This window comes from Loxodonta africana, chromosome 24 (assembly GCF_030014295.1).
Source record: "Loxodonta africana isolate mLoxAfr1 chromosome 24, mLoxAfr1.hap2, whole genome shotgun sequence".
NCBI lineage: Eukaryota > Metazoa > Chordata > Mammalia > Proboscidea > Elephantidae > Loxodonta > Loxodonta africana.
Window position 1 is genome coordinate 49986040 of NC_087365.1, and position 25031 is coordinate 50011070.

A 25031-nucleotide genomic window follows, 5' to 3' on the forward strand; every position below is an offset into this window, starting at 1 on the left:
TCAGTCCCTGGAGAAGGACATCATGCTTGGTAAAGTAGAGCATCACTGAAAAAGAGGAAGACCCTCAATGAGATGGACTGACGTAGTGGCTGTAACAATGGGCTCAAACAGCAGCGATTGTGAGGATGGCACAGGACCAGGCAGTGTTTCATTCTGTTGTACATGGGTCGCTAGGAGTTGGAACTGACTCGATGGCACCTAACAACAACAGCATGAGCTGCAACTTGGCTCAGCTAACTGTTGGCGTGAAAGAATACAGCCCAGTGCTGCCAGAGCAGCTGCTTTTCCAAGAGGAGCCTGAAGTCTTGAGATTTATGGGGAATTCACCGAAGGGACTGCATTTAGCACATGGTCTCTAGTTGGACACTGCTGACACCCTGGGCTGAAACCTGCCCCAATGGCCTGAATGGGCTTGACTGGCGCTCAGCTGTCACCCCGAGAGGGGAGGAGATGGGGAGTAATTGCCTACAGCCCAGGTTACGTATGTTGTCCCGGATAGAAAGTCATGCTTCAACCACAAGACACAAAAAATTTAAATGAAGGGTTTTATTACTCACAAGTCCTGGGGGTACACAGCAGGCCCATAGGCCTTCCTCGTGTTTGCAGAGAAAGAGAGAGAGAGAGCAGAGCTGAGGCACAGCCACAGTCTGAGGGTATGGGGAGGGGATTTTCAAATGGGTACATGACCATTGGTCCTTTTGAAGCTAAAGAGCAGGAAACAAGGGAAAGTGGCTATGGGAACTGTCCAGGTGGGTCAGCTGTGGGAAGCTGAGGTGTGGACAATTTGGGTGTCTTTAGTGTGGTGGTTATCTGGGGCAACTAGCTGCAGTGGGGTGTCAGGCACCAGCTAACAGGGTGAGGAAGGGGCCCAACCTGGGTGCCAGGGCATCGTCTAAGATGGAGGCTAGCTAGTATCATTACATTCTGTAATACCATTGCTGAGTCAACAAAGACACAAAGTTCGTATGTGCAAACAACTGTGTATTGAATAGCTTAGAAATGAGCCAGCTCACTCACTACCTACCTATCTGTAGTGTGAAACTACTGGTTTGTTGGTATTTTTTTTTTAACCAAAATTACTGAATTTAGCAGCAATGATGTTTTTGTTGTTAGCTGCCATCAGGTCAACCCCTGACTCATAGCAACACCATGCACAATGGAAGGAAACACTGCCCAGTCCCGCGCCATAGTTGCAGATTGGACCTTTGTGATTTGTAGGACTTTTCTTTGACTGATTTTTGGAAGTAGATTACCAGGCCTTTCTTCCTAGTCGGTCTGAGTCTAGAAGCACTACTGAAGGCTGTTCAGCATCATATCAACACACAAGCCTCCATGGACAGACGGATAATGACTGCGTATGAGGTGCACTGGCCAGGAACTGAACCCTGGTCTCCCGCGTGGAAGGCAAGAATTCTACCACTGAGCCACCACTGCCCTCTAACGGTAATGATAGCTGTCATACAGTGAGTGCTTACTCTGGGCTGGGCCTTGTTCTCAGGACTTTCCAACGATGTACTCATTGGATCCAGCCCTGGGAGCAGCATTGCTCTTGGCCCAGAGGTGGCTAGCAGGTGGCAGAGCCAGGGTTGGAACCTGGGTCTGATACTGGAACCATATTGCTTTGGACCACCCCGTGAGGACGTTCTGTGAGGTTGTGGCTTGTTCAGAGTGCTTGCACAGACATCACTTGAGATGACCTAGGGACAACGCTCTGAGGTAAGTGGGCTGGTGATGAGGTCCCACGGCGGAGTTGAGACTGAGCCACGAGGCATCGAGAGCGCCCTCCACGTCACACACCTAGTTAGGATCCGAGACGATGCAAAGCCACCTTCTTTCCATGCCACCCTCTGGGATTGGGTTGATTTAGCCCCATTTTGGACTCTTTCTGGGTCTGCCCTTCCGAGAACTTCTTAGTCCATCTGGATTTGTGGGGTTTATGGAAACATTCAAGGGAGCAAAGGGTCTTGCAGATAAGGCACTGGAGAAAGGCAAGGTAAACTCCATGAAGTACCGTGAGGGAGTCCCTAAGGAGCCCTGGTGGCACACAGGTTAACTGTTTGAACCCACCAGCAGCTCCTCGGGAGAAAGGCCTTATGATCTGCTTCCATAAAGATTAAAGCCTAGGAAGCCCTATGGGTTTGATCCACCCCATCACATGGGGTCGCTCTGAGTCGGGATCAACCCCATAGCACACGACAACATCCACATCCACAGAGGGTCCTCAAGGGCGTGAGAAGTAACAGTGAAGGGAGAATGTGTAATTAGGTTGAGGAAGAAGACCACACACTGTGCATTTGCTCCTGTTCCAGGGGCCTGTGGTCTGTGGAAAGAATCACATTGCAGACCCTCCCTCAGCCTCCTGCTATGGGGGAACTATGCCCCCTGCAAGCCTGGCATTTGGGGACCCATGTTACCAATCCCTGTCCCAGGCAAACACCTTCTCCTGAGAGATTTTTGTTTTTTCACTGGACTACTTGGGACTCAAGGTGCTAATAATGACAGTAATCAGTAGTGTTTCCTAAGGCATTATGTGCCTGGCATTGTTTAAAGGACTTTGCACGTTTTAACTCAATCTTAACAACTCAGGAAGTAGGTATGTTATTATTCTGTTTTTACAGATGAAGAAACAGAGCCTCAGAGAGGTTAAGGTCATCCAGCCAGGATTAGAATTCAGGCAGTCTGGCCCCTAGCCTGTGCTCTTAATTCTTCTGCTAGCTCACTGGCCGGCTGCCCCGTCTCGCCCATCAGTCACATTCCCATCCCCCAAGATAATTACTACTGTCAGATAAAGGTATTTATTCCTAGGCCATTTAGCTGTATTCACAAGCATGTGTGTGCTTGTGTGTGTGTGATAGGACCCCTGCTGGCACAGTGGTCAAGGGCTCAGCTGCTAACCTAAAGGTCAGTGGTTTGAACCCACCAGCTGCTCTGAGGGAGAAAGATGTGGCAATCTGCTTCTGTAAAGATTTACAGCCTTGGAAAACCTCATGGGGAAGTTCTACCCTGTCCTATAGGGTCACCGTAAGTCAAGATCAACTCAACAGGAACGTGTGTTTGTGAGTGTATGTGCGTATTATGAAATGTATAACTCCAGAGGGTATCATACTATACCTATTCCTCTCTATTTTTCTTAACTTTTTTTAGAATGGTTAGTATGCATTGCTCCAGCTCATTCCTTTTATACTGCTGTATAGTATTCCATTCCATTCAGTGTCGATTATAATCAATGCTGCCGTGAACATCCCTGGCCAGGCCTCCATGTGCAGCACTGGATGAGTGCTTATCTAAGGTGAATACTGATAAAATGCCATCGGGATGAGGATAGTCTTAACATGTTTGATTTCACTGTGCCCAGGAGTAAGTCTACGGTCTCACACATTCTCAGACTTCCATCGCTTTAGCTGTGCCCTGTGACTGCCCACAGAACATGGCAGAACCTCCTCCCCTCACATTCCTGCTCCCTGTCCACTGCAAGGCTGGAACATAGCCCAGTGAGCTGGGCTTTCAGCTTTCTTTGTCTGTCCCAAGGTCATGCTGCAAGGGTAACACTCAAGCTCTGTCATTGTTATCCCAGCCTCTCTCGCAAAGCCCCTTCCCTTGGCCATTCATACCAGCAACCTGATGCTCATTGCTCCTGTCAAACCTTTTGTGCCATTTCTTCTACCAGAGTTAGCTCCTCAGCAGTTTCTGCCTAATTGAGTCTCCTCCATTCAGTTATTCCTATCTCAGTTCTACCTCTTCCAGGAAGCCTTACCTGCCTACTCCCACCCATTCTTATCTCATCCTTTTTCTGAACTTAATGAGAATAATAATAATAATAAATAACAGCTCCTATTATTTACTAAAGGAGTCCTGGTGGTGCAAATGGTTAAACACTCGGCTGCTAACTGAAAGGTTGGCAGTTTGAACTCACCCAGTGGCTCTGAGGGAGAAAGACCTGGCAATCTGCTTTCCCAAGATTACAGCCAAGAAAACCCTCTGGGGCAGTTCTACTTTGTCGCATGGGGTTGCTGTGAGTTGAAAACAACTTCATGGCACCTAACAGCAACAGAAACAATGATTCACTGCATCCTGTTTCAGGTGTTGTACATGTATTACATTTTTTAATCCTCACAAAAGCCCTATGAGGCAGACACTGTGGCTGTTAACATTTTACAGGGGGAGGAAGAAGGCACAGAGAGGGTAAGTAACTTGTCCCGAGTGACCAGCACTAAGTGCCAGGGCTGGTTTCAAGCCCAAACAGCCTCGTGCTCCCCTGCCATCCCACCTCCTGCCATTGCAGAGCCTGAGTTCGAACTCTTCACTTTGTCACATCTTCCTAAACCGTCCAATCCTGCCTAGCTCTCACGTCTCCGGCAAGGTTGGTCCCCTTTAGAAGGTGTTCTCTGCCTGTTCCTGTTTGAGTGTTCCAGGCACACAGCAGGGGCTTGATAGCTGTTTCTTGTCTTCCTTGTCTTATTACTCCCTGTAGGTAAATCCGTGGACTGTTTTCCAGGAAAGAAGGGCAAGTAACTTTCTGTCATCAGTGGAAGTAGGTTGATAGAAAAGGAATCTCACAAAAACAATCTTTCTGTTTGTGAAGAAGAGGAAAGGAGAATCAGCCAACCCAAGAGGCAGAACAAGTGGTTGATCCTTACTTCCAAAGGGGAGTGTTGACTAACATTAACTTATCGAAAATTTATCGTGTGCCCATAGGTACCAGATGCTAAAACTAGGAAAACGCAAGACAGACTCCCTGACCTTACAGGCCCCACAGGTAGGGGAGACTGGGAGGTAAAATGCAGAGACGAGAAAGTGTGACAAATGCTAAGATTAAGTCTTTACAGAAGAAGGGTGCCCAGTGTTCATATGTGCGTGTGTGTCATGGATTGAATTGTATCCCCCAAAATGTGTGTCAACTTGGCCAGGCCATGATTCCCAGTTTTCTGTGACTGTCCACTGTTTAGTCATCTGATATGGTTTTCCTATACCTCTATGACGTTAATGAGGCAGGATTAGAGGCAATTATATTAATAACGAAGAACACAATCTACAGGATTAGGCTGTATCTTGAGTCAATCTCTCCTGAAACATAAAAGAGAGAAGTGAGCAGAGAGAAGAGGGACCTCCTACCACCAAGAAAGAAGAGCCGGGAGCAGAGTGTATCCTTTGGACCCAGGGTCTCTGTGCTGAGAAGCTCTTAGACCAGGGGAAGATTTATGACAAGGACCTTCCCCCAGAGCCGACAAAGAGAGAACTCCTTCTCCTAGAGCTCGTACCCTGAATTTGGACTTCTAGCCTCCTAGACTGTGAGAGAATAAATTTCTGCATGTTAAAGCCATTCAATCATGGTGTTTCCGTTATAGCAGCACTAGATGACACAGTGTGTGTGCATGCATGCACACACATGTGCTTAGGGGGCAGCATGGAGAGAAAGCAGGTGAGTCTAAAGCATGTATTTGCAACAGGGGTGACAGTAACCCAAGGGAAAGTTAATTGGTTCTTGGAGGATGAAAAATTTTTAGATATTACAATGGTTTGTGGCCCTCTGGGGCTCAACCCTATACAGGGCATTTGTGGTACTAAAATTTTATGGAGATGGGCAGGAACAATTAGGAAAAAATTATCTAAAGACTTCTCGGGGTGGGGAGGGAGGACAAAGTGAAAGAAAGGCTAGGAAACACTGGTCTGGAGAAGTCAGAGGACCATGTATTGGGAGGTTATGATACATCAGGCACGTATTAAACATTTGATATGCATTATATCATTCAGTCCTTGTAACCAGCCTTTTATCATCTGTGTGTCATGGAGAAGGAAACTGTGGGTGGGTGGCTTCTGATGTGGGCCGTGGTGATCCCTGGGGTTGTACCCAGTGACTTTGAACAAAAAGATCCTGCAGAAGTGATGGGATGGCACTTCTGTGACTGGGTTTCAAAAGACTGGGTTTTTGGTACCTTATTGTGAAAAAATGAGACCGGGTGGCACACTGGTTAAGCATTCAGCTACTAACCAAAAAGTCAGCAGTTCAAACCCACCAGCCATTTTGCAAGAGAAAGATGTGACAGTCTGCTTTAATAAAGATTTAAAATAAAACAAAACCCATTGCTGCCGAGCCAATGCCAACTCCTAGTGACCTTATAGGATAAAGTAGAACTGTCCCATAGGGTTTCCAAGTCTGTAATCTTTATGGAAGCAGACTGCCAGATCTTTCTCCCCAGGAGTGGCTGGTGGGTTCGAACCACCAACCTTTCAGTTAGCAACTGAGCACTTAACCACTACATCACCAGGGCTCCTTCCATAAAGATTACAGCCTTGGAAATCCTATGGGGGCAGTTCTACTTTGTCCTATAGGGTGGCTATGAGTCTGAATTAATGGAAACAGGTTTGGTTTTCGGTTTAATCATAGAAGAAGGAGCCCTGGTGGTGCATTGGTTAAGTGCTTGGCTGCTAACTGAGAGGTTGGTAGTTCAAATCCACCCAGTGGCTCCTCGGGAGAAAGACCTGTTGATCTGCTTCTATGCAGATTACAGCTTAGAAGACCCTATCAGGTAGTTCTACTCTATCACATGGGGCCACTACGAGTCAAATATTGACTCGACAGCATCTAACAACAATCATGGAAATGACACTGTCTTCTGGCACTTTCTATCTGGCTCTTCTCACATTCTTGCTCTGATGAAGAAAGAGGGAGACATCCTCATAACAAGGAACTGAGGGCAGCCTCCCATCAACTGCCAGCAAGAAAGTGAGACCCTCAGTCCACCAGACCCTGAGACTGCCAGCAACCACAGGAGAGAGGTGGGAAGTGGATCCATCCCCAAGCAAGCCTTCGGATGAGACTGCAGCCCCAGCTGACTCCTTGATTGCATCCTTGTGAGAGATCCTGAGCAGAGGACCCATGTAAGCCAGGCTTGAACTCCTGACTCATAGGGGCTCTGAGGTAATAAATATGGGTTGTTTTAGGCCTCTAAGTTTTGGAGTAATTTTTTTTTAAGGCAGAAATAAATAACTACTACAGAAACCAACACTCAGAGAGGCAATGAGACTTGCCCAAGGTCACACAGTTAGGATTCCAGACAAGGTGTGCTGACTGAGCTAAACCCTCTTCATCACCACGTTTTTGTGTCTCTGGAGTCTAGATCACAAAACCAAAAAAATAAAAAAACAAACCTGTTGCTGTTGAGTTGATTCTGACTCATAGTGACTGTATAGGACAGGGTAGAACTGCTCCACAGGGTTTCCAAGGCTGTAATCTTTATGGAAGCAGATTGCTACATCTTTCTCCCCTGGAGTGGCCGGTGGGTTCCAACTGCTGACTTTTTGGTGAGCAGCTGAATACTTAACCACTGTGCCACTGGGGCTCTTTGTCTAGATCACAGAGGCCTTAAATGCTTGATGCAGGACTTTGGCCCTTTTCAGGGGGTAATGGGGAGTCACTGAAGGTTTTTGGCAGTGCTGTAGGGTGAGAGAAAAAAGCCCACGTCTTCCTGAGCTGATGTTAAAGACACGAAAGTCTGGGTTACAGCCAGCGATGGCCAGCTGGGGGCCCTGGGACCTTCAGATCATGCTGCCAAGACCTTGGAATGTTCCAAAGAGTTGAACTGAGTGTCAAAAGCAGAAAAATAAATACCTCCTCAGTCACCTGCTTTTCCATCACGGGTTTCTGAAGAGGCATGCATCTTCAGAGGGAAGGCAAGAAGTGGGAGGTTGACTTGGCGCTGGCTGTGCTTCTTGACAGTAGTACCAGAGACATGAGGGTCACGTTATCTGAGCTCAGGCAGTCATTGTAGCGTCCCGATCACACACACAGCCAGTCCCCCGCACAGACAGCATACCCATGACCACTCACGGCCCCAAGTGACAGCTGCTTGGGAGGCTAACGCTTTTCATTTCCTTGTGACAATAGTGGAGGAAAATAGCTTTCTGGACTCGGCACCAAACTGATAATTAAAGGGACACTTTATCACCAGTGAGGGCAGCAGCATCTACCAACGGCCTACCAGGAAAAAAAAAAAAAAAAAAAAAACCCACAAACAATAAAAATAGACTTGCTCCCTTCAGTCTCTCTTCACCTGGAAAGAGCCGACAGGTTCTTAAGCAGCGTTGGCTCTGTTTATCATTTCTCTGTGTTCCTGCATAACAACGATGGTGAGGATGGCGCACGACCAGGCAGTGTTTTGTCCTGTTGTACAGAAGGTCGCTGTGAGTCAGAACTGACTCGACAGCACCTAACAACAAATATTCCTACAATCTGTGGGCAAAGAAGTGCACATCTCAGAACTGAGATTTTTAGTTCAGTTCCACATTCCTGCAAGGACCTGGAACATGTGTCCCATCTAGTCTCCCTCTCTTTGGCTTCCTGAGACCTTTTTTTTTTTATATATATATAATTTTTATTGTGCTTTAAGTGAAAGTTTACAAATCAAGTCAGTCTCTCACACAAAAACCCATATACACCTTGCTACACACTCCCAATTACTCTCCCCCTAATGAGAGCCCACTATCTTCCTCCACTCTTTCTTTTTGCGTCCATTTCATCAGCTCCTAACCCCCTCCAACCTCTCATCTCCCCTCCAGGCAAGAGATGCCAAAATAGTCTCAAGTATCCACCTTATCCAAGAAGCTCACTCCTCACCAGCATCCCTCTGCAACCCATTGTCCAGTCCAATCCACTCTGAAGAGTTGGCCTCGGGAATGGTTCCTGTCCTGGGGCAACAGAAGGTCTGGGGGCCGCGACCACCGGGGTCCTTCTAGTCTCAGTTAGACCTTTAAGTCTGGTCTTTTTACGAGAATTTGGGGTCTCCCTCCCACTGCTGTCCTGCTCCTTCAGGGGTTCTCTGTTGTGTTCCCTGTCAGGGCACTCATGGGTTGTAGCCGGGCACCATCTAGTTCTTCTGGTCTCAGGATGATGTAGTCTCTGGTTCATGTGGCCCTGCCTGTCTCTTAGGCTCGTAATCATCCTTGATGTTCTTCATTCTCCTTTGATCCAGGTGGGTTGAGACCAATTGATGCATCTTAGATGGCCGCCTGCTAGCATTTAAGACCCAAGACGCCACTCTCCGAAGCGGGATGCAGAATGTTTTCTTAATAGATTTTATTATGCCAATTGACTTAGATGTCCCCTGAAACCATGGTCCCCAGACCCCTGCCCCTGCTATGCTGGCCTTCGAAGCATTCAGTTTATTCAGGAAGCTTCTTTGCTTTTGGTTTCGTCCAATTGTGCTGACCTCCCTTGTATTGTGTGCTGTCTTTCCCTTCACCATAGTTCTTATCTACTACATAATTAGTGAATACCCCTCTCCCACCCTTTCTCCCTCCCCCCTCTTGTAACCACGAAAGAATGCTTTCTTCTCAGTTTAAACTATTTCTCAAGTTCTTACAATAGTGGTCTTATACAATATTTGTCCTTTTGCAACTGACTAATTTTACTCAGCATAATGCCTTCCAGGTTCCTCCATGTCATGAAATGTTTCACAGATTCCTCACTGTTCTTTATTGATGTGTAGTATTCCATTGTGTGAATATACCATAATTTATTTATCCATTCATCTGTTCATGGGCATCTTGGTTGCTTCCATGTTTTTGCTATTGTAAACAGTGCTGCAATAAATATGGGTGTGCACATATCTGTTCGTGTAAAGGCTCTTATTTCTCTATGATATATTCCGAGGAGTGGGATTGCTGGATCGTTTGGTAGTTCTATTTCTAGCTTTTTAAGGAAGTGCCAAATCGATTTCCAAAGTGGCTGTATCATTTTACATTCCCACCAGCAGTGTGTAAGTGTTCCAGTCTCTCCACAGCCTCTCTAACATTCATTATTTTGTGTTTTTTGGATTAATGCCAGCCTTGTTGGAGGGAGATGAAATCTCATTGTAGTTTTGATCTGCATTTCTCTAATGGCTAATGATCGTGAACATTTCCTCATATACCTGTTAGCTACCTGAATGTCTTTAGTGAAGTGTCTATTCATATCTTTTACCCATTTTTTTAATTGGGTTATTTGTTTTTTTGCAGTTGAGTTTTTGCAGTATCATGTAGATTTTAGAGATCAGGCACTGATCAGAAATGTCATAGCTAAAAACTTTTTCCCAGTCTGTAGGTAGTCTTTTTACTCTTTTGGTGAAGTCTTTGGATGAGCAGAGGTGTTTGATTTTTAGGAGCTCCCAGTTATCTAGTTTTTCTTCTGCATTCTTTATAATGTTTTGTACACTGTTTATGCCATGTATTAGGGCTCCTAATGTTGTCTCCTGGGACCTTTTTGTTAGAAAGTTCCTTGAGGTCAGTTGCAAAGGGCCTCTGTCCACCTGGGAGAGTTCTTGGCATTGGATTAGGATATTAGGATACAGTTTACCTGGTGGCAAAGGGTTTGGGGGCTTTGGAGGAAGACTGCCCAGGTGCCAGTACTGGCTCCAGCCTTTTCTAGCTGTATGAGCCTGGGCTCTGAGCCTCAGCTTCCTCATCTGCCAAATGGTGGTAGTCTCCACCAGATTGCATGGTTGTTAAGGATTAACAGATAATGTAGGAAAAGAACTTGGCATAGTGTCTGGTGCACACTAAGGATTGTGAAAAAAATCTTAGCTAAATATTTTTGCTAGTAGAGATTTGGGAAGGAGCCCTGGTGGTGCAGTGGTTAAGTGCTCACCTGCTAAATAAAAGGTCAATTGTTCAAAACCACCACTTGTTCCACAGGAGAAAAAACCTGGTGATCTGCTCCCATAAAGATTGCTGCTGTTGCTGCTAGGTGACATCAAGTTGATTTTGACTCATAGTGACCCCATGTGGCAGAGTGGAACTGCCACATAAGGTTTTCCAGGCTGTAATCTTTACAGGAGCGGATGGCCAGGTCTTTCTCCTGCTGAGCTGCCGGGTGGGCTTGTACTGCCAACCTTTTGGATAGCAGCCCAACACTTAACCACTGCACCATCAGGGCTCCTTCCCATAAAGACTACAGCCTAGGAAATTCTATGGGGGCAGTTCTACTTTGTCCTGTAGGGTCGCTATGCGTTGGAATCGACCTGATGGCACACAACCAGAGATTTGGGGTAGTGTTGGGAAGGACTGGACAAGTCCTTAAATTCCCTAAGATCACACCCATGGCCTCACCCTGCTTATCCTAAAGCCTGGAGCTCTTCATAGGAATGCCAGATCTTGGGCCTCCTTAAAAAAGCAGAGCTTTTTCGTCTTGCTCTTTCTCCACGAGAGAAGTTATTAATAGTTGGTGACCAGGTGATTAATATGTGTGTGACACAGCCCAGGGTGCAGGCCTGCGGAATCCAGGCCTGGGGATTCAGGAAACCGCAGACTGTCTGTATTCACTCTTGGGTTATTTGAAATGAAAGAGCCAACTTGATTGTATGTGTGTGTTCACATGAGGTTTTTGTTTTGTGCTTAAAGATATGATTCCCACTAAACGCTGAGAGGTCTGATGTTATAGAAAGAGCACTGTCCTGGGAGTCTGGATACCGGGCCTGAGGCTTTCAGAAGTTCCGTCCTAATCTGTTTCCATAAATGTGAAATGAGCAGCTGGGGTCTCTAGCTCCTTTGCAGCTCTAACAGCGGGTGTTGTTTCTACCACCTATGGGCGGTATGGCTTTGGGCAAGTGGATCCACCTCTCTCGGCCTTTGCTTCATCATCTGTAGAATGGGATTATAGTCAGCCCCACTTCAGAGGATTGTTGGGAAGCTTAATGTGACAAGTCCTGTAAAGTTCAGCAGAGTGACAGGCACATAGTGAGAGTTCAACAAGTAGCCACGACAGTGGTGGTGATGTGGTCATGCCATGCCCAAAGGGAGTGCCTGAGACCAGGAGTGTGTGTGTGGTACACTGAGGGAGTGTTCTCACGATGAAGGAGCGAGAGAAGCAGGACAGCAAGGGAAGGAGTGAGAGAGGATTGGTCTCCCCTGGCGTGGAGCTTCAGCCTGGCCCCAGGGGGACTCTGGAGTGTCAATGACACCACGGTACTCTCAGCTTGAGGCAAGAGGTCAGGATTTGTACCCCTGTGCCATCCACTCACTGCCCCTGGGCTGCCTCCTAGGGCAGAGTGAGGGTTCCCTCCAGCAAGAGAGGCTGAACATAAAACTGAAATGACCAGACCATATGAAAAACAGAACTCTGACCTGCAAGCTGCAGTGCCTGGCCCAGAGGTCAAACCCCTCTCTGTCACTACCAGCCCAGAAAGCCAAAAAACAACCGCTGTAACAATGGGGATGGCCAGGACTTGATTAACAACTGATAGCTTCCTTAATTTTTACCCCTGCTTCTTCTTTTTCTTTCTTTCTTTTTTTTTTTTTTTCCTATTTAGGACCAACCAGAGAAATCCAAATATACTCCCTAACCAGTCATATAAAATGCCCCGCTTCTAGTGAGCTGGCCTCCAGCTCAGAGGTATAGTGGCGGGAGGGAGGCCAAAAGAAGGGGGTACTTACCCCTGGGCTCAAGTCCCAGGGGGCCCCAGACGAGGCACAGAATGACATTCTGAGGCTCCACAAATATGAAAGGTGCCTGAATGAGGCAGCGGGACCAGAGGGGAGAAGGCATTTCTGCTGAGTCGTCGCTGCTATCAACGTCCATTCATCTTGAAATTGGGAGAGGGGCAATTTAGAGATTGTCCCTGGGTGGGTGGGTCACTACCCTTGCCAAGCTCCTGCTCCACCACCCTCTTGCCAACAGCCTCCAATCAGAAACAGAGCACACCTGAAACCCTCCCTTTCTCTACTATAATGCTTCCTCTCTCTCCTAAACGCAAGTGATGGTGCCTGACTTCCTTGCAACAGCAAGCTCTGAATAAATAGCCTCTCTTTGCCCTCATTTGGGTGTTCTTTGTCTATTTCCACATGTAGAAGGCAATTCTCTGGAGAAGGGGGCAGCTAGAGCCATTAGCAGCCAATATTCACATGGCTGGTGTCCCTGGATGGGGCAAACCGTTAACAGGCTTGGCTGCTGCCTGAAAGTTTGTAGGCTTGAGTCCACCCAGAGGTGCCTCAGAAGAAAGACCTGACAATCTACTTCCAAAAAACCAGCCATCAAAAATCCTGTGGAGCACAGTCTTACTCTGACACATGTGGGGTCACCAAGAATCACTGCTGACTGGACAGCAATTGTTACAGGTGCTCACACAGTCACAGCAGGTGGGGTTAGGTGCATGCCATGTATTGGGATCTGAGTGGGGCACCAACAGGGCTCCCCTATACCTCTTCTTCATTCATAACAGATTGAAGCGTAGTGGCTGTTGCTGTTCCTATCCCTTTTACGGGATTATGACCTATGATGGGGGCAGTGGCTGGCAGATGGATTGACTCAGCCCTCCAAGTGGTGTCATTACCTGGAGTTGACTTTTCTTCATTTCCCTAGGCCTGGCAGTATCAGGCAACGGAAATGAGAAGGTGTCTCAGCCCTTTGCACAGTCCCTCCTGCCCTTGGCCGGAAATGAAAACAGCCAGAAACACTAATCACAAAGAGGCTTGAGAGATGAGATCCTGGGGGTCGAGTGATGTGAGAGAAATCTCTATAAAAAGTACATTACCACAGAGACAGAGAAAAGGATGTCACCAGGCAGTCCCCAGGGAAGCGTGGGGGCTTGGTAACTCATGAGAAGCCTTCCCAGGGGTGTGAAGAGAATTTGTTCTGTGCTAGAGATTGAGCATTTCCAATTCAAGAGATTTACTGCAATTTCATTCTGTCCTTGCAGATAAAGTGGATGAGTATTTGACAGATGAAGTCTTCTTGGCTGGGGTGTGACTGCAGTGGGTTAAAAAGATCTGTCTAGGGCTGTAGGTGGGCTGGGGGACCCTGGAGTCAGGGGAGGTTCAGAGATGAGGGAAGCTGTGTCTCATAATTTAAAGACAAAACTGGCACAGAGCCAGGAATCCTCCAATCAGAGAGACTAACCTGGGAGTAGCACGTCCTGTGAATCGGGATGTGGAGTGGGGGGAGGGGCATTAGGGAGCAAAGATCTGGAATGGGAGTTGTAAACTCATCCATCCATCCATCCATCCATCCATCCATCCATCCATCCATCCATCCATCCATCCATCCATCCATCCATCCACTCATCTATTCCTCATTATTAATTTAAAAAATATATTAATTTTGTTTTTAAAATAAGAATAGTCATCCATCCATCCAACTGTCCATTCACCCAAATATTCAACTACTCATCCATCCATCCATTCCTAGCTATTAATTTTTTAAATATCTGTTTTGTTTTTAAAACAATGTGTTCACATGGGAAAAAATTAAAACAGAACAAAAGGATAAAAAGTAAGCCTCCCTCCCACCCAAGGTTGAAGCCACTTGATTTTCCTCTCTAGAGGAAACCGTTGGGTTAGCAGCCAAGCACGTAACCATTTGCACCACCAGAACTCCTACCACACTAATATAAACCAAAAAACCAAACCCGTTGCTGTGGAGCTGCTTCCAACTCGTAGCAACCCTAAAGGACAGAGTAGAACTGCCCTACAGGGGTTCCAAAGAGCATTTCGAATTCAAACTGCTGACCTTTTGGTTAGCAGCCAAGCTCTTCACCACTGTGCTACCAGGGCTCCCATGATAGTATAAGGTGTTAACAATAAGAGAAGCAAGATGTGGAGTGTATGGGAACTCTGTATACTCTCCTCATGTTTTGTAGTAAATCTCAGAAGAATTTTCAAGTTAAGAGTTTATTAAAAATTCAAAAAGAAGATAAAAGAATATGTTATCTAAAAAAGAGTTTATTAGAAACGCAGATTCTCAGATCCCATCCAGTACCTACTGAATCAGTAACTCTGAGTGTGGGACATCCAGAGGATGTTGATGCAGCTAAATTAAGGAGGGCAGTGGTGATTCAGTGGCAGAATTCTTGCCTCCCATGCAGGAGACCCAGGTTTGATTCCCAGCCAGTGCACCTCAAGTACAGCCACCACTCTTCTGTCAGTGGGGGCTTTTGTGTTGCTGTGACGCTTAATAGATTTCAGCGAAGCTGCCAGACTAAGATGGACTAGGAAGAAAAGCCTGGCAATCTACTTCCGAAAACCAGCCAATAAAAACCCTGTGGATCACAAGGGTCCAATCTGAAACCGATCATGGGGATGATGAAGGACTGGGCAGCATTTTGGTCTATTGCGCATTGAGTCGCCATGAGCATAAAGATTTACAGGCTTGGAAACCCTTGGAAACACCATGAGCTACTCAACAACAGCTAACAAGATTTAGTCCTGGAATTTGGGTTTTAGATAAAAAATGAATAATTGTGGACATGTTGTATGCCATCTAGTTGATGCCGATTCATAGCTACCCCATATGACAGAATAGAACTGTCCCATAGGGTTTCCTAGGCTATAATCTTTATGTGAGCAGATCTCCAGGCCTTTCTCCCATGGAGCCTCTGGATGGGTTCAAACTGATGATGTTTTGGCTAATAGTTGAGCTCTGAACCATTGTGCCACCAGGGTTCCTTATTCGGGACACTTCTACTGAACAGTGATTTGTTGTTTACCTGAATTTCAAACTTCGTTGGGGAGCCCTGGAGACGCAGTGTTTAAAGAGCTCTGCTGCTAACCAAAAGATCAGCAATTGGAATCCAACAGCCGCTCCTTGAAAACATTATGGGGGCAGTTCTACTCTGTCCTATAGGGTCACTATGAGTCAGAATTGACTCTGTGGCAATGGATTTGGTTTTTTGTTACCCTGTGTAGCCATCCTATGGGATCATCCTATTTTAAAATGCAAAAACAGATAATAGGATAACAATTAGCAGCCTTCGTTTCACTATGAAAGATTGAAAATTAATGAAGCTCGAATTCACTGGAAGAACAGAAATATAAACCCAAAAAACCTAGAAGGAAGCAAATATTTGAAAACAATGGAACACAACAAAAGCCAATAGAGGGGATGAATTATTACTCAAAGATCCCGATAACAAATATTCATGAAGCTTCTACTGTGTGCCAGGAACCATTGTAAGTGCTTTGAATGTCGTTACTCCTTTAGAATGAAGGTGAAAAATGCTAACTTCCTTCTTGGGGCAGAAGAAAACTTGGGCGTGATTACAGAATCATTGCTGTTGTTGGGTGCTGTTAAGTCAATTGTAAGTCACAGCAACCCCATGTGACAGAGTAGAACTGTCTTATAGGGTTTTCCAGGCTGTAATCTTAATGGAAGCAGGTTGTCAGGTCTTTCTTCCTTGGAGCCACTGGGTGAGTTTGAACCGTCAACTTTTTGGTTAACAACAGAACCAGGGCTCTAATACAGAATCATTGAGATGCCATTTTGGAATGTGTTTTTTCATGGCGTTTGAAAGTTCCCAGCTGACGGAAGGTGTGCCCACACTTGGGACAGCTGTAAGGTTTCGTTCCGGAATGGATTCGACGGTGAACATTGAGGTTCCCCTTGTGGCTGAAGTGTTTCCCACACTCTGTGCAGTGGAATGGTTTCTCATTAGTGTGGGTCCTTTTGTGGCCATGTAGGGTGGACTCGTGGGTGAACTCTCTGTGACAGAGCTCACATTTGAATGGCTTCTCCCCTGTGTGGATTCGTTGGTGAACGCGGACATCTGAGGGCTGCATGAAGCCTTTCCCACAGAAGCTGCACTTAAACGGCCTCTCTCCTGTGTGTGTCCTCTGGTGGATGTCGAACTGAGATTTATAATGAAATCTTTTCTCGCAAAATCCACATTGATAGAGTGAAAGTCCTGTGGAATCTTGCCCTTGACCAACAGTATGGTCAATTGATCCCACGGTACTTGATGAATCGTGGTCAACTGGTCCAGTTGCACTTGGTGAATCATGGTGAGTTGGTCCCATGGTCCTTGGTGAATCAATTTGGTGTAACCCAACTTGTGCCAGGAATTCTCTTTTGTCCAAATGAGTAGCTCCTTCATGAGGTCTTCCTTGGGAATTTGAGGAGTTGCCTGATTTTCTTCTTTTGGAACGTCTCAGATTCTTCTGAGAATCTTCCCTGTTCCCACCTGGAGTAGAAACTTCTCTCTCCAAAATAAGAGTGGGTGGTGTGTCAGCATCCACATTTTTAATAGAAGTGTCTTCTTTGGGATTCTTTCCATCATTGGCTCCCACAGAATCTCCTGGAAGAAAAGATCCAGTACATGACACTTAATGAAGAGCATTTTCAGTGATACCAAACTCACTTGGCCAAACACTGACGTTGCCTCACAAGCCTAAGAGATTGTAGGGTACTCTGGGAAGGCAGTGATGGAGAAGACTGGGCATTTGAGAGCCAACTTCCGCTACGATATGGTAATGCTGGATACCATGAAAAAAATTTCGACAAAGTTAATTTTATAGAGCTTATTTGGTTTTAGAGAAGACTCATGGATTGGCAGAAAAGCATCAGTGAGACTTTTTTTTTTGGAGAGAGAAACGCTAGGAGTTTTTATAAGTAATAAAAGGCAGAGAGGAACAAAACAAGTATTTTTTCATATATTTTGACATACCATCAGGTCATGCAAGAGCAGGGTTACAGAAAGCATATAAAATATTTATCTCTTAAACATGAGGAGCCCTGGGGTGGTACAAATAATTAAGCACTCTGACTGCTAAGTGAAAGGCTGAAGGTTCAAACCTGCCCAGAGGTGCCTTGGAAGAAAGGCCTGGAGATCTGCTTCCAAAAGATCACAACCTTGAAAACCCTATGGAACTCACATGCACACATGGGGTTGCCATGAGTCAGAATTGACTTGACCATAACTACTACTACTGCTAACCTAAAAGCTGAAGGTTCAAATCCTCCTAGAAGCGCCTCGGAAGACAGGCCTGGTGATCTGCTTCCGAAAGTTCACAGCCTTGAAAACCCCATGGAGCAGTTCTATGCTGCACACAGGTGGTTGCCATGAGTGAAATCAACTCGAAAGCAACTACTATTACTGCTGCCGACGGAAAGGTTGACAGTTCAAACCCACCCAGTCCTGGTGATCTGCTTCTGAAAGGTCACAGCTTTGAAAACCCTATGGATCTGTTCTACTCTGCACTCATGGGGTGGCCATGAGTCAGAATGACTTGACAGTAACTAGCAACAATTTTCAACAGGATCTGTCTAATGTCTGGTTGAAAGGCCTAACAAATAGATCAAAGCATGTGTGCAAGCAAAAAAAAATTTGTGCATACCAATGTAAATGCCCTAGTGGTGCAATGGTTAAGCACTCTCCTACGAGCCAAAAGGTTGGTCGGCGGACAGAACCCGTCAGTGGCTCCACAGAAGAAAAGACCTGGTGATCTGCTCCTGTAAAGATTACAGCCTAGAAAACCTTATGGGCTGTTCTACTCTGTCACATGGGGTCGCTATGAGTTGGAGTCAATTTTTACGGCATCCAACAACAACAACAGCGTATTAATGAGGTCACAAGAGATAAAAAATTTTAATGGTGGGGGGACTAGGTGGAATAATTCAGGCCTCTCTAATTCGAGCAAGCCTGGAGAAGAAATAGCAAATTCAACAAGACCCAGTCCTGTACCCAGTAGAGAAAACGCGTCACTAACTGCCCTTGGTCCCCAGTCTCCATACTCACCAGAACCCTTCAGAAGCTGAGACCCCTGGGCGTCACATGCTGTTGACCCTTCCCTGTCTTCCATCAGGTTCTCCTCCAAGTTCTGTTCGGGTCTCGGACACTCCAGCTCACCATTTGCAGAAATGGCCTCTGGCAGAAGTTTCTGCCCCTGAAAATGGACAGCCCAATGTGGTGAATGACGTGCCTAGATTGGAGCATGAAAAGCTTTCTCTTCTTTCCCCCCAGGCATCTCCTTGATGTGACTCTCCAACTTTCCTAGTAACATTGGGGATACCCAGACATCCTAGATGACACCTAATCATCCCCAATAAATATCAATACCTAGTTTCCAAGTCTGTCATTAATCTAGACCTCTCACATCTCTAAATCCCAATCTTACAGTTTTTATTCTTCTATATATTGAATAAGGAGCCCTGGTGGCACAGCGGTTAAGGGCTCAACTGGGACCAAAAGGTTGGCAGTTTGAACCCATAACCTGCTCCGCTGGAGAAAAAGACCTGGCAATCTGCCCCTGTAAAGATTACAGCCTAGGAAACCCTATGAGGGCAGTTCTATTCTGTCCTATAGCTGTGAATTGGAAACAACTCCACAGCACCTAACGACAACACCTGTATGTTCATGAAGTTGATGGTGGTAGGGGTGAGGAGGAAGGCTAATGGGTCTTCATTTTCCCCAGTGGCTCAGAAATGTCTAGGAACATAATGCATTCATGGGAATCCCCGGGAGAAATGGGTCTAACCCCATCCTATGCTAAATCTCTCAATATTCTAGCAGCTTTACCCACCACTGTCCTTTGTACCTTTTCCTACCTCTCCCCAATGATTAGTCATTACATACTGACCTGATGGCTCCTTGATATGCCATCAATCCCTGGAAAATTCTGGTGTTCTTGGCTGGTCTTCCGTCTGTTCTCTGGATGTATCTCACTTCCACAGGAGTGAGGCTCCCTGGACAAGCTGCTCACATCATCCATGTCGCTGGCCTCAGATCCGGCCATCTGAACATCTGGATTTGGCAGAAGAAATTCCTGTCCTTGTAAGCAGACTACGGACTGGGAGAAAAAAAAAAAAAATCCAAGATCAGATTCCCCATAAGAACCTGCATGTATTTGATCAAAAATTCTATAGAAGAATCCTGATCAAAGGTGGAGAAATGCAGAGAAGGATTTCAAATTCTCATGAAATCCAGATTTTCTGGAGCCATGGAGGCTGGATAAACCCCTGAAACTATTGTCTTGAGATAATCTTTAAACCTTAAATACAAACATCCCCCGAAGCCTTCTTAAAACCAAACAATACTGTACTGTAACTAGTAAAAAAAACCTGCCTTGAGTATTATGCTTTTTTAAGATCTTTATCTATATAAGATCAAAGTGACAACAGCAGTTTGGAAGATTAGATAGGGACCATAGAGGGCAGTGAGTTATGTTAATGGGGGAGGAACAACTTAGAAAAGAGGATGAGAATGGTTGCATAACTTGAAGAATGTAATCAATGTCACTGAATTGTACATGCAGAAACTTGAATTGCTGTGTATATTCTCAAAACAACAATAAAATTAAATAATTAAAAAAAAAAAAAAGAACCTGCATGTAGCTCCCTTCTGCCCCCTGTATGCCTCCTTCTATAACACTCAAGGTTCACTGGAATAGCTTTTTAAAAATCTGTCTTCCTTGCCACAGAGTTGCAGTCCCTGGGTGGTACAAACGGTTAATGTGTTCTGATGATAACCAAAAGTTTGGCGGTTCAAGTCCCCTCAGAGACACCTTGGAAGAAAGGCCTGGTGACCTACTTCCCAGAAAACTAAACAAAAAACAAAAACTAGCCATTGAAAACTCTATGTGTGTCAGTTTTACTCTGACACACATGGGGAGGTGGGCACGAGTCAGAATTGACTGGACTGCAACTATTTGCTACATAAATCTGGAGATTATCGGAATGAATTGGTCTCCAACTCCACAGGGAAAATGTAGGAATACCAACGACCTGACCCATTGCTGTTGAGTCTGTTCCGACTCAGAGTTACCCTATAGGACAGATTAGAACTGCCCCATAGGGTTTTCTAGGCTGTAGTCTTTACGAAAGCAGACTGCAGCACCTTTCTTCCCAGGAGTAGATGGTAGTTTCAAACTGTCAACCTTTCTGTTAGCAGCCAAGCGCTTTAAGCACTGTGCTACCAGGGATATTTTTATAGGAATATTTTTGGTAAATCTAAATTGGTTTATTAATGGCATCTCATTTTGTGCTGGGACTTAAGGAACTTCCTGTGAGAAACTCTACTCTAGATTTTCCACTTGATCTATAATACCAACTAAAAGTCCCTGGGTGGCACAGTTTGCACTCCACTACTAACCAAAAGGTTGGCGGTTCGAACCCACCCAGCAGTACCGTGGAAGATAGGCTTGCTGATCTGCTTCCGTAAAGATTACAACCAAGAAAACCCTATGGAGCAGTCCTCCTATGCAATAAATGTGGTCGCCATGAATTGGAATCGACAGCAGCTAACAACAACCAATCATTTATTTTCCCCTTGTTAGGACAATAGGAGCCACCTTAAATTCAGTCTATTTCCTCATTAGCTCATTCATTAGACACAGTATTTCACCCATTCTTTTCTTTGATGTTGGCCTCAAACGACATCATGTGGGTTTCTGTATTCCTCTTGCCCATCTATCTCCTAGAGTAGGGTTTCCCAGCCTCAGCACTAATTTGATATTTGGGCTGGATAATTCTTTGTGGTGGGGGCTGTTCGGTGCGTTGTAGGTTGTTGAGCAGCATCACTGGCCTCTACCCACTAGATACACATAGCACTACTCCCTCTCCATGTGACAACTAGGTGTTGTCTCCAAACATTGCCCAACGTCCCCTGGGGTCAAAATCACCCAACTGAAAACCATTGACCTGGAATAAACTTGTGTCCTTTCTAGTAAGAGTGCTGGTGGCCCAGTGATTAAGCAGTTGGCTGCTAATCGAAAAGTCAGAGGTTCAAACCCACCAGCCGCTCCATGGGAGAAAGATGTGGCAGTCTGCTTCTGTAAAGATTTACAGCCTTGGAAACCCTATGGGACAGTTCTATCTTCTACAGCTTCTATGAGTTGGAATCGACTTGACAGCAACATGTTTGGTTTTTTCATTTGGTTCTGTCTAGTGCAATTCCTTCTTGCAGCCCTCACCCCAGTTTTCCAATTCCCACACCAATAATGAAGGTTCTGCTCACCCATGTCACGGGTCTCCTGTTATTTCGCAGCATCTCCTCCAGGTCTTTGCAATTCTTCACTCCACTTTCCTTGACTAAGACCTGGAGATCCAGTGGCATGGAGATCATGAACTGCTCCAGCACCAGCTTGTCCAGAATCTGCTCCTTGGTGTGAAGGTCAGGCCTTAGCCAGAGACGGCAGAGCTCAGAAAGCCTCTTCAGATCCCCGATGGGGTCGGCCCCCTCCGAGCTGGTAAATGCTCTGAAGTTCACATGCCAGGTCTCAGGGTCATAGTCTTTCTCTCCAAGATCAGCTTCTTGGGAAGACATAAGCTGTGGAGACTCTGATCCACAGTCCTCACTAGGTTTTCCATGGCGCCATGAAGATGTCAAGTCGACAGCCATATTTAGTGGGGAGTTTTCCAACGACTGAGCGAGTTCTCCTAGAAGCCAGTAATTAACTGAGATCTATCTGAAGGGGTCTACTTTGGTTTTCTTCAGTAATAAGTTCACAGCGTGGGTCCAGAAGTCTGGAAGTAAAAAAAGGACGATCCAGATCAGTTTGCCTTTACTTTTTTCTCTGCTCCCCTTTGAATTCCTAAGTTCAATATGAGCTACCATTCTTCACTGGTATCGTACTTATTACAGTAGAAATTAAGCCAGGCTGTTCTGTTACACCATAAGCTTGCTGTCTTAGGCTGGGTTCTCTAGAGAGGCAAAATCAGCAAAATGTATAAATATATATATAGATTTATATCAAAGAAATGGCTCACAGGGCTGTAGAGGCTGAAACGTCCCAAGTCTGTGGGTCAGGATAGAAGATTCTCCTGATTTACGTAGTTGCAGGTTGGCAGGTCAGAGAGCAGGGTACTTATTCAGAGCCTTCGAAGACTGACAAATCCCAAGCAGGCAAGACCACAGGTAAACTGCTAGCTCAAGTCCCCAAATCCGGAGGTCAGACAAACAAGTCAGCTGCAGGATCCAGAGTGAACAAAAGCCCATGAACCTTGCCAGAGTGTTATATTCGCCTATATTCGACACAGGCCACACCCCCAAGGAAACTCCCTTTCAACTGATTGGCTAGTCACAGCAGATCCCTTCATGGAAGTGGTAACATTATACCAAATCTCATCATGGAAGTGATCACAACATCATACGACTGCCAAACCACTGAGAATCATGGCCCAATCAAGTTGACACACAACCTTAACCATCATAGTCGCCATGAGTCAGAAACAACTTGACAGCAACTAACAACAACTCTTTTAAATATCCGAACTCCCCTAGACTCTGATTTCCGAATGTACAGAGGAAGGGTCAATCTTCCCTTCTGCGGACTGAGGCAACATTGTTCTTAAGGTAAATCAAATACAATGTACATGTTGTTGTTAGGTGCCCACGAGTTGGCTCGAACTCACAGGGACTCTATGTATAACAGAACAAAACACTGCCTGGCCCTGTGCCATGCTCATAATCATTGCTATGTTTGAGCTCATTGTTCCAACCCCTGTGTCAGTCCATCTCGTTGAGGGTCTCCCTCTTTTTGCTGCCCCTCTACCGATGTATGTGACGCTCCTAAAGTTGTTTTAAGGATAAAGGCCACATTGTACTGCTCTCTATGATTCTTTGAAAATTTTCATTAAAAAATGTTAAGCTATATGTTGAAAATCACTTTTTCCAAACTCTTTGTAGCATCTATAATTGGAACCGTTAGTGATAAAACTAAAGTGACTAACACAAAACAGATCATCATTATAACACCTAAAATAAAAATTGTGTTTAGGTTCTTCACAAAAAAAGAAAAAACTCAGTTATTATCTCTCCCCAGCAAGACAAGATACAAGGCGAAGCTACGTTAGATACAACTATGCAGAAAAATACAGAAAATTATTTGTAACCTGAGATCCTCATGGGGTATAGTAACGTTTGGAAATATTAACCTAAGAATTTTTCCCAGCCCTGGTGGCACAGTAGTTAAGTGCTCGGCTGCTAACTGAAAGGTTGGCGTTTGGAGCCTACCAGCTGCTCCGTGGGAGAAAGATGGGGCAGTCTGCTTCTGTAAAGATTTACAGCCTTGGAAACCCTACGTGGCAATTCGGCTCTGTCCTGTAGGGTCACTGTGAATTGAAATGGACTCGATGGCAACAGGTTTGTTTTTTTGTTCTTTTCTTTACCGATCCCAGAATTTTCTTTTGCTCCAGGGAAGGGAGGCCACAAAAGAATACCAAGAGAATTAAGCTCCTCAACCAATTATTTTTTTCATTGTGGTCAAATCTACATAACGAAATTTACAGTTTCAGCGTATAGCATTTGGTACGTTCAGTACGTTCACAGTGTTGTACCATCGTCACCACTATCTAGTCCTGGAACGTTTCCATCACTCCGAAAGGAACTGCCATTAAACAAGGAGCCCTGGTGGCACAAGGGTTAAGGGCTCAGCTGCTAGCCGAAAGGTTGACAGTTCAAACCCACCCAGCAACTCTGTGGGAGAAAGACCTGGCCATCTTCTCCTAGAAAGATTACCAAAACAACGACAACCAAAAAAACAAAGTCGTGGCCATCAACTCCATTCACAGCAATCCTGTAGGACAGAGTAGAAGTGCTCCATAGGGTTTCTGAGGCTGTGCAATCTTTACGGAAGCAGACTGCCACATCTTTCTTCCACCAAGTGGCTGGTAGGTTCCAACTGCTGACCTTCTGGTTAGCAGCCAAGCTCTTAAGCACTATGCCACCATATGCCACTACAGCTCTTCATCCACAAAGGTTACAGCCTAGGAAACGCTATGGAGCAGGTCTTCCCCTGTCACAAAAGGCCTCCAGGAGTTGGAATCAACTAAATGGCTCACGACAACAACTCATTAAGCAGTTGCTCTCTGCTCCCACTTTCTCCCCCCAGCCCCTGGTAGAAGGCACTAATCTTCTTTCTATCTCTATGGATTTACCTAATCTTAATCTCATCACAGAAAATGGATTTAAAATGGAAGCCTCTTTTAAATCTTCAGGAAGTGGGATTTTTGAAAAAAGTTTTCATGTAGTCCTAAAGCCAGCTTTGAAAAGCACAAACTCTATGAAATTCTCCAGCCATTCCTTTTATTCCCAGTAGGATAGATATGGGAAGAATCAAACCCTGCTTTCCTTTTAGCCAAAGAGTTGTTGCTGTTGGGTGCCGTCGAGTTGATTCCAACTCCTAGTGAACCTGTGTGACAGAGTAGAACTGCCCCACAGGGCTTCCGAGGCTGTAATCTTTGTGGAAGCAGACTACCGCATCTTTCTCCTGCAGAGCTGCTGCTGAGTCCGAACAGGTAACCTTTCAGTTAGCAGCCCAATGCTTAATCACTGCTCCACAAAGAGTTAATTCAG

The 25031-nt window shown here is 45.5% G+C and overlaps 1 protein-coding gene across 1 annotated transcript; it reads right to left on the reverse strand.

The window, feature by feature from the left end:
* Positions 1 to 15991: 15991 nt before the first annotated feature.
* On the reverse strand, positions 15992 to 22076 carry LOC100672372 (zinc finger and SCAN domain-containing protein 5B-like). Its single transcript, XM_023538790.2, has 4 exons — positions 21693 to 22076; positions 19441 to 19527; positions 18477 to 18624; positions 15992 to 17036 (listed from the first exon to the last, which is right to left on the reverse strand). Exons 1-4 carry the CDS (start codon positions 22074 to 22076, stop codon positions 16210 to 16212), a joined length of 1446 nt encoding a protein of 481 aa, XP_023394558.2. The 3' UTR covers positions 15992 to 16209.
* Between the last annotated feature and the right edge of the window lie 2955 nt (positions 22077 to 25031).

Excerpts from the sequence above, each read along its gene's own strand:
- LOC100672372 (XM_023538790.2), bottom strand. The coding sequence starts at position 22,076 with ATGGCTGTCGACTTGACATCTTCATGGCGCCATGGAAAACCTAGTGAG. Across the intron at positions 19,528-21,692 it reads ACAGGAGACCCGTGACATGG|TCCGTAGTCTGCTTACAAGG; the intron begins GTGAGCAGAACC and ends TTTTTCTCCCAG. Across the intron at positions 18,625-19,440 it reads AGGCCAGCGACATGGATGAT|GGGCAGAAACTTCTGCCAGA; the intron begins GTGAGCAGCTTG and ends GTCCATTTTCAG.